This window comes from Trachypithecus francoisi, unplaced genomic scaffold (genome assembly GCF_009764315.1).
Source record: "Trachypithecus francoisi isolate TF-2019V2 unplaced genomic scaffold, Tfra_2.0 Lachesis_group12, whole genome shotgun sequence".
Taxonomy (NCBI): Eukaryota; Metazoa; Chordata; class Mammalia; order Primates; family Cercopithecidae; genus Trachypithecus; species Trachypithecus francoisi.
The window spans coordinates 62,427,692-62,436,390 of NW_022681457.1; the positions used below are offsets into that span (position 1 = coordinate 62,427,692).

The 8,699-nt window shown below is 54.5% G+C and overlaps 1 protein-coding gene across 2 annotated transcripts in view; it reads right to left on the reverse strand.

Moving 5' to 3' along the window:
* SLC7A10 (solute carrier family 7 member 10) overlaps window positions 1-5,235 on the reverse strand; it is a 17,171-nt gene extending 11,936 nt beyond the window's left edge. The window contains exon 1 of one of the 2 annotated variants that reach the window (XM_033225622.1): window positions 4,938-5,235. In XM_033225622.1, coding sequence (XP_033081513.1) covers window positions 4,938-5,088 — 151 coding nt within the window. In that variant the 5' untranslated portion in view covers window positions 5,089-5,235. The remainder of the gene's footprint in view (window positions 1-4,937) is intronic. The other variant, XM_033225623.1, reaches the window with a different exon arrangement.
* Window positions 5,236-8,699: the final 3,464 nt, after the last annotated feature.

The following is an 8,699-nucleotide window of genomic DNA, read 5'->3' on the forward strand; positions in this document are numbered from 1 at the left end:
TAGCATAGACCGCTCTGCTAAATGAAATCTGTATATGCAACAAACCACTCAGCAGCGGACATCATAGACTTTCCATGTTCAAAATGGAATTCCCGGCTTTCACCTCCTTGCCCCCAAAGTGCTCCTCTCAGTCTTCCCTGATCAATAAATGGCAAAACATCCTCCCAATTGCTTGGACCACAACCTTGAGTCACCCATGATTCCTCTCTTTCTCCCCCAGGACATCCATGCCATCACAAATCCTTTGGCTGTCATCTTCCAAACTCATCCAGAATGGAACCTCCTCTGACACCACCATGACCACCGCCCGGCCCTGAGCCACTGTGGTCTCTTGCGCGGGGAGACCCAGGTAGGTAGCCTTCTGAATGGCCTTCCTCCTCCTCCCACTTATTTCCCCACTGCCTCTTTTCCATAGTGAGTTCTGTTTAGCCCCATTCCATCACCCCTCTGCTCAAAACCCAGAGTTCCTGCCTCACAGAGAACAAAAGGCAATGCCCTTAACATAGCTTGCAATGCCCTGCTCACACTGAACCCCACCCCAGATCTCAGCTCATTTCCAACCTGAAATCCCACACCCTGGCTCTCTCCATCCTCCTTCCTGGCTTGACTGTCTGGTCTTAGCACTTAACAAGACACGCATTCAGCTTGTTCATCTTGTTTGCGTGACTCCCACACCAGGATGTCAGCTCCAGAAGATGGATTTTGTCTGTCTTGACCCCCATGGTGTCTCTGACACATAAGCCAGTGCCTGACACCATTCAGTATGTAGTGGTTGAATAGATGGATGAGTGTGCCCAGGACTGGCAGGCCCCCGAAATTATAGTTGGGGCTTCCCTTGGGGTCCCGGAGCACACTGAGGGTATCTGACCCCAGGGCAGGTTGCCTCAGTTTCCTTACCTGTAAATGGGACTGTGGTGGGGAAGAGGCAAGCCCTGCACAGTTCCCAGTGCCCAGTTCCCAGTGCCCCAGTGAAGAGGGGCTGGGGTTCTGCAGAGGTCCACCCCCCTGGGAAGCCCAGCCACCTGCAGCCCTGGAGACCAGGGAGGGTCCTGGCTGAGGCTGGGTGAGCAGGGATTGGTTCCTGAGGAGATGAGGTTCATGATGTCAACTCCTGAGTCCCTGAACACACATCTGGCCCACAAACCCCTGCAGGAGCTGGACTCTAAAGTCAAAGAGAGAGCAGAGGAAGGGCCTGGTCAGCAGACCCAGGGGGGACTCCCACTTTGGAGGACCTGGGTGTGTTTCTTGGGTTGTGGATCCTGCGAGGGAGCTGGCCGAGGTTCCTGGGTCAGTATGAGAGGTCCTATGAGTCCAGCCGCCGAGGGGGAGGCAGACTTCCCTGGCCGTCTGTTTGTTACTCCACCCGTAGTGGAGTAGGATAGGAGCTCAGTGAAGCCTAGTTGGACAAACTCCCAGCTCAGTCCCCAATCCTCCCCCATCAAGGGCTCTGACTCTAGCCCCAATTCGCCCAGCATCAGAATAGTGTAAAGGGCACCGGGACTGGGCACGGTGGCTCCCGCCTGTAACCCTAACACTCTGGGAGGTTGAGGTGGGAGGATCACTCGAGTCTAGGAATTTGAGATCAGCCTGGGCAACACGGCAAAACCCAGTCTCTACAAAAAATACAAAAATTAGCCAGACATGGTGGCGGGCGCCTGTGGTTCCAGCTGCTTGGAAGGCTGAGGTGGGAGGATTGCTTGAGCCTGGGAGGTCAAGGCTGCAGTGAGCTATGATCATGCCACTGCACTATAGTTTGTGCTATGGAGCAAGACCTTGTCTCAAAAATATAAAATCAAATAAATAAAATAAAATAATAAAGGGCACTGGATTGGGAATAGAGTCCAAATCTGGTTCCGAATCCTGAGCCTACCACTTGGAGCAGTATCATTTCACTTCCAACCTTAGTTTCCACTCTGTAAAATGAGTATTAAAACTCCTACCCTGCAAGGTGGGCATGAGATTCAAACGAGATAAAGGAATAACACATTTTCATAAGGTAGTAAGAGGTGTTTTTCTGAACAGATGTTGGATGTGACCATGTCCTACAGAGCCCCTGCCCCAGTTCTATTTCCTCCAGCCTGGCCAATTCCCTTCCATCTGCGCTTGCGGTGGCCGGCGGGCACTGCCCTAAACATACTTGACGTGAGTCTCACGCCGGCCCATAGCCTGCTCTTCCAGGTCTTCCCATTCTCGAAAGCCTCACTTCCCAGTCTGAGCTGGAGCAGGGGTTATATGTGGGAGAGAGTGATAGGATCTCCTAGGAGGGTAGCTGTGGAAGTTTTGGAAATAACATGTTCAGTAATAGCAACAAACCAAGGTAGATTATGAAGCAGGATGTTGGCTGGGCAGGGTGGCTCACACCTGTAATCCCAGCACTTTGGGAGGCTGAGGCAGGCAGATCACTTGAGGTTAGGAGTTCAAGACCAGCCTGGCCAACATGGTGAAACTCTGTCTCTACTGAAAATACAAAAAATTAGCTGGATACGGTGGTATGTGCCTATAATCCCAGCTACTCAGGAGGCTGACGCAGAAGAATTACTTGAACCCCGGAGGCGGAGGTTGCAATGAGCTGAGATTGCGGCACTGCACTCCAACCTGGGGGACACAGCCAGACACTGTCTCAGAAAAAAAAAAGAGAGAAAGAAAGAGAGAAAGAGAGAAAGAAAGAAAGAAAGAAAGAAAGAAAGAAAGAAAGAGAGAGAGAAGGAAAGAAAGATGAAGCAGGACGTCAAATTTTTAAGACTTTTAGAGCTAAAATATGACACTTTGCAGACATTTTTGATTCTGACCAGGCTCCCCAGTGTATTGGTGGAGAGAGAGTGAGCCCACCTGGGGCAGAAAGGTAGGGTGGGCTGGGGAGGGGAGACCCTTAGGACTTCAGGTGGGGAAGGCAGTGCAGACCCCAGCTCAGTCCTCATCTGCCCAGTCCCCACCTTCTGGTTGAGGTCGATCTCTCCTTGTTTTTTCCTGCCCCGTCCAGCCTCCTGCCTGCTGTAACCCTCCAAGGCTCCCCAGGCCAGGCCAAGACCAAGGCACCCCAAGACCACCACTGAGTGCTCTGGGCTTGGGTTCTGTAGCTGAATTGGTTGGCCAAGTGGCCCTTCACCCTGGCTCAGTCTTCAAGGTTTGCAGGCCAAGGTAGTGGACCTGGCACAGCAGGAAGGAACTGAAGGGTAGGGGAGCTGTCAGGGCAGACCTAGGCTGCATGGGAAACTTAGAGTCTGTCCTGGAAAAGGAGGGGGTGATGGTGGAGTTGGCCTTCTCCACTCCCACCACCACCACCTCCACCATCACCACCACCACCACCACTACCGCCGCCACCACCACCACCACCACCACCACCACTACCACCAGGACCCCCTTCTGGGAAGAGAGGAGCCAGGCAGCCTCCCTGTGGCCTGGGGAGGATGGGATGTGGGGAGGGGACAGAGTAGGAAGACAAGTCAAGGATGCTGGGCTTAGCTGAGGAGCCCAGGCAGAGCTGTGTCTCTCTGCACCTGCCTGGCACTGTAGCTGCCTCTAGGCATGGTCTCAATCCTATGACCCGCTCATGGTGTGAGCTTCCCCTTCCCTGGAGGACAGTTCCTGGAGGGGGTATGGGCCAAGAAAAAGCTCTAACCAGCACCCTGGCCAAATCCCTGGAACCAGCCCTTCCTTCCAGCAGACCGTCTGTCAGGCAGGGGCATCCTAGGCCAAGAAGCTCCCAGGGCCAGGTCTGGACCAGGTTCTAGGAGGCAGCATTCTAAGGGGAGGCGGTGAGATGGTGGAGTGACCTGGCCAGGGGCTGTGTTCAGGGGCGACTCTGGATGGGAAGAGCTGCTAATGTGGGGGTGGGAGAGGACGAGGTGAAGACGCTGGGTCTGCCCTACTAAGCCCCCAAACTTTCTCCATCTCCAGGGTTCTGAGGGTGGGAGGACAGTGAAGACACAAGCGGCTCTCACTGGCAGGGGACCGGGAAGACTGGTTGGCAGTAAGGTGAGAACAGTCGAGGCCCCAGTTACTCATCCCCCTAAACCATCTCTCCTGTCCCACCCTGGAGGGGCTCAGAGGCACCCTGTGTAGACAAAGAAATAAGTCTGGAGTAGTCAGTATCCATGACTCGGGACAGAGAGTGGAAAAACACCACTGCCATTCCCATGACCCCTGAGCTCTCTGCCTACCCAGAAACCCCTATGTAGGGGCAGGAGGACATGGACCCATTCTCAGGTGGGGACTTTGGACCCATTCTCAGAGGGAGACTTTGGAGTCCAGGGCCTCCAGACCAGGCCAGTGCCCAGTGCCCACCAGGATCCCAGCCCAGGGAGCAGCTGGCCTTCTGCAGGCTGGGTCTGCCCACTGCTGCCCTCTTCCCCCAATTGCTGGCTAACCCGCCCCCTCTCCTGGGCCCTGCTGCCAAACCCTGCAGTCATTGCATGCTCTGAACATCCGTCCCCATTGCGCCGGCTGCGAGCTTATTCACTCTACTCACAGGCCCTCCTGCTTTCCAAGAATAAGTCACTGCACTGCGTGGCACCTGGACCCTGCCCACAGTAGGTACTCAGACTGACCCACAGTCCAGAACTTGGGGAGCTCAGCCTGCCGCAGCCTGACCAGCCCCTAAACTGGTCAAGTTCCTGTGCGAATTGCAGGACTGCGGTCATGGCCATTTCACAGATGAGGAAACTGAGGGTAACTGCCTTGTAAAAGCCCCGCAGCAAAATCGAGTCAGGAGGGAGTCCAGCGGTGGACGGACCCAAAACTCCCCCAGGTGCAGGCGGCAGGGAGGTGGGAACACGGAGCTTTGGCACCCTGGGCCAGCAGCCCCTGCCCTCCCAGCAGTCACTGCGCTCTCTGAGGCCAGACCGCAGGTGCCCCAGGCAGACCCGTCCGAGCTCCCGGAGAGGGGGCGCCCCTCGTTCGGCCTCCGCCCGGCACCCTCCCACCTGGGTCCCGCTCACCGATGATGATGGTGCAGGCGCTCAGCAGCCCGATCTCCTTCTTGAGCGCCACTCGCTCCGAAGCGCCGGGGACGGGGCCTGGGACCGGGGAGGGCGAGGGCGCAGGGCTGGGGTTCCCGCGCTCGCTCGGCTGCTGCGTGTGGCCGGCCATGTCGCTGTGTCGCCGCGTTCTCGCTCCCTGCGCTGCCCCGTCTGTCCGGCCGGCCGCCCGTCCGTTCGTCGGTCGGTGAGCTCACGGCCCTCGCAGTCGGGACAGCGCCCACAGGCGGGCGCATGCGCTGGCGCGGGGCCCGGGACTGGGGCCCCCGGGTGGCGGGGGCCCGGGAGGGGCGGAAGGAGGGCCGGCCCGCAGCCCCCTCCCCCGCCTCCCTTAAAGGGAACGCCCCCTCCCCCAGTCCCGGCCTGGGAAGGAAGGAGAGGACTTGGGGCAGATCTAGGAAGGACTTCCCAGTTGGGCTAAGGAAGGGACTGGTGGCAGTTGCCTGAGTTACATCCATTCTTAGGGCGGGGTAGGGGAGCAGAGCTCCGAGACAAGACAATCCCTGCGCTCAGGGAGGCTGAGGGGGACGGCAAGAATAGGAGCTGGCCGCATGTGGGCATCCAGTGTGTGCTCCCTTTAGTACTCCATGCCTGCACGGTGTGTGTGTGTGTGTGTGTGTGTGTGTGTGTAGGAGACAGCTCCCAGGGTGAGTCCATTCTACAGGCGGAAGTTGAGGCCCAGAGATCAGTAGCGATCGCCAAGCAAGTGCAGAGCTGAGACCAAACCCTTCCTCGTGCCCCCTTGGCTCCCAGGCGGACAACCTCAGCAGGGATGGGGGTTGAGGTCTGGAACTCCTCTGAGGGGTCTGGGTGTCCTATGCACCCTGGATCAAAGGCCTGAGGGTCGAGGTGAAGATCTCGGGGGCCCTCATCCTCATCACGGGGACTCAAGGCCTGTGAGGAGTCCTGGACACTGCTCTCCCACCCCACCAGGCTCTGGGCCACCTCTGTGGCCTGAGGTCCCCACTACAGGCTCCTCGTCCCAGGTCAGAGTGAGGGCTCAGCGGACTAGAACTCCGGTCTCTGGTGCAGGTCCCGAGCGATCCAGCCTGGCTCAAGGAGGCCAGGCGACCTGAATGCCCGGGGGGACATGGAGAAGGAGACTGTGGTCACGGGAGAGGGTCGGGCGTGCCGGGATCCGAGGGAGGCTGCCTCCTCCCGGAAGCCGTCCGGACTGCGCAGTTGAGGCCGGCGGAGCAGATCCAGGAGGGCCGCGTCGGGGCCACCGGGGCGGCGGGCGGGGCGAGCCTGGCACGGTGCGGCCGGCGGCGGAACAGCCTTTGTTTCTTCCTGGCGGCCGCCGCGACGCGCCGTCCCCTGCATGTGGATGAGGCCGCGCCGGGCGCCCCGTCCTTCCCCCAAGTTGCTGCCTCTGGGTTTGCTGGGGCCCTGCCAGGGGTCCGACGGCCGCAAGGTGGACCCGGGTGGGAAGGGGCGGGAGCGGGTCCCCGGCAGGGGCGGAGCGTGGAGGTGGGAGCGGGGCGGGGCCGGCGTTTGCAGACGTACAGGAGCTTCGAAGTTGGGGGCGGGGACGTGGGGTAGGAGTAGGAGCGGGAGGATCTAGGGTGGACGTGCTGGGGGGACGCGGAGGGGGAGGCCACCCGGCGAAGCTGCATCCCTCTCGCTTCTGTCGTCGGAGTCCGGCATTCTTGGCGCCCTCCACCTCCAGCCCCAGAGACCATTCAGAGGCCGAATCTCTTAAAGGAGCCTCGCGCAGAGTGGGGGCAGTCCTGGCTCCGGAGACCCCTGATTGTCGCGGGTGTTAGGGGCCAGGGGCCTCGACCTTCTGGTTTGACTCTCCCCAGCCCCTCAGTTGCCCTTGCAACTCTAGGGTCTGCTGGGAGAGGGTCTAGCCAGGGCTGGTGCAGTCAGGGGCAGCTTGCCAAGGGGCAGGGGCTGGCGCAAGCCTCGAAGCTCTGAAGCCTGTGGTTTTCGAGGGTGTCTCTCTGGGACCTGGAATGTGGAGCATGGGTTTGTGGGGGAAAGGTCGTCCTACGGCTTTGCACAGGATGGAGTTTCTATGTTGTCGGCCAGGCCCCATAGCTCAGGAGGTCCTTTTCGTGGAATTGAACTAGAACCTGCAAACTTCAATGGGAACAAAAGATAGAATTTGTTTACCATCCAAAAACCAGTCAGCATGATTCTCCACATTAATAGAGAGAAAAAAGGAAAACCTCAACAGATGCAAAAAGCAGTCATCCGTGATTTAAACAAACAAAAGAACTCTTAGCAAATAGAAATGGAAGAGAACCTCCTTAATCTGATAAAAGTATCTATCTAAAAACAAATCTCCAAGAAACCAAGAAACAAACAAAAACCCTACAGCTGACATCATGTTTAATGGTGAAAATTTGAATGCTTTTCTACTGAGATTGGAAATGAGAAGGGATGTTGGCACTCATCAATATTCTATACAATGGTGTACTGGAGGTCCTAGCCAGAGCAATAAGGCAAGAAAAATAAGTAAAAAGGTATGAAGATAGGAAAGGGAGCGATAAAGCTGCCATTCACATGTGATGTGATTCAGTATGTAGGAAAAAAAATTACAGGTTAATTTAATGAAGATAAATTCATTTAGCAAAGTCACTAGATAGAAGTTTAATATACAAAAACTAATTGTATTCTATATACTAGCAATAATTAGAAAATGAAATTAATAATAGCATAGAATCAAATACCTAAGAATAAATCTAGTGAATAATGTGTACAATTTTTGTGCAAGAAACTACAAAACATTTCTGAGAGAAATTGTTAAAGATGTAAGTTAATGGAGGGATATACTATGTTCATGGATTGGAATTTAAGATGTTGGTCTCCCCATTGATCTATAGAATTGATAAATACATCCAATATAATTTTAATCAAAGCACCAGACAACTTTGTTGTTGATTACAGGGCTTTTTTGGAGGGATGAAACTCAACAAGCTGATTCTAAAAAGTATGTGAAGAAGAACGAATCTGGAGTACTTATACTACAGTAAGGAAGACAGTGTGGCATTGATGCAAAGAGAAACAAATCTATTGGTGGAAGAAAACAGAAATCCAGAAACGGACCTATCATGGTTTATTATGACAAAGTTGATATTGCAGAACAGTGGAGAAAGGACAGGCTTTTCAATAAGTAGATCTATATATTGAAGGAAAAAGCGAAAACCCTTTTAATGTCACCCTTACATTATACTCTAAAACCAGTCCCAGGTGATGTACATGTGAAATGTAGGTATGAAACGTGAAACAACAAAGCTGTTAGAAGAAAACTTAGGGGAGAGAATAGATATATTTTCTTAAACAGACACAAGAAACACAGTAAGAAAGTGACAGATTGGACTACATAAAGATGAGAAACTTCTGTGGGTCAAAAAACATGATTAAAGAGGAATGAGTAAGCCACATATGAGAGCAGTTATTTCAATACATATGGCCGATAAAGGACTTATATCTAAAAATATAAGCATATAACTTGTATTGAAAAGTACATATCAAGTCAACAGGAAAAAGTTTTAAAACAGGCCAAACATGGTGGTTCATACCTATAACCCCAGCACTTTGGAAGGCCAAGGCAGGTGAATCACTTGAGGTCAGGAGTTTGAGACCAGCCTGGCCAACATGGTGAAAACCCGTCTCTAGTAAAAATGCAGAGATTGGCTGGAGGGTGGTGGTGAGTGCCTGCGGTCCCAGCTACTCGGGAGGCTGAGGCAGGAGAATCGCTTGAACCTGTGAGGC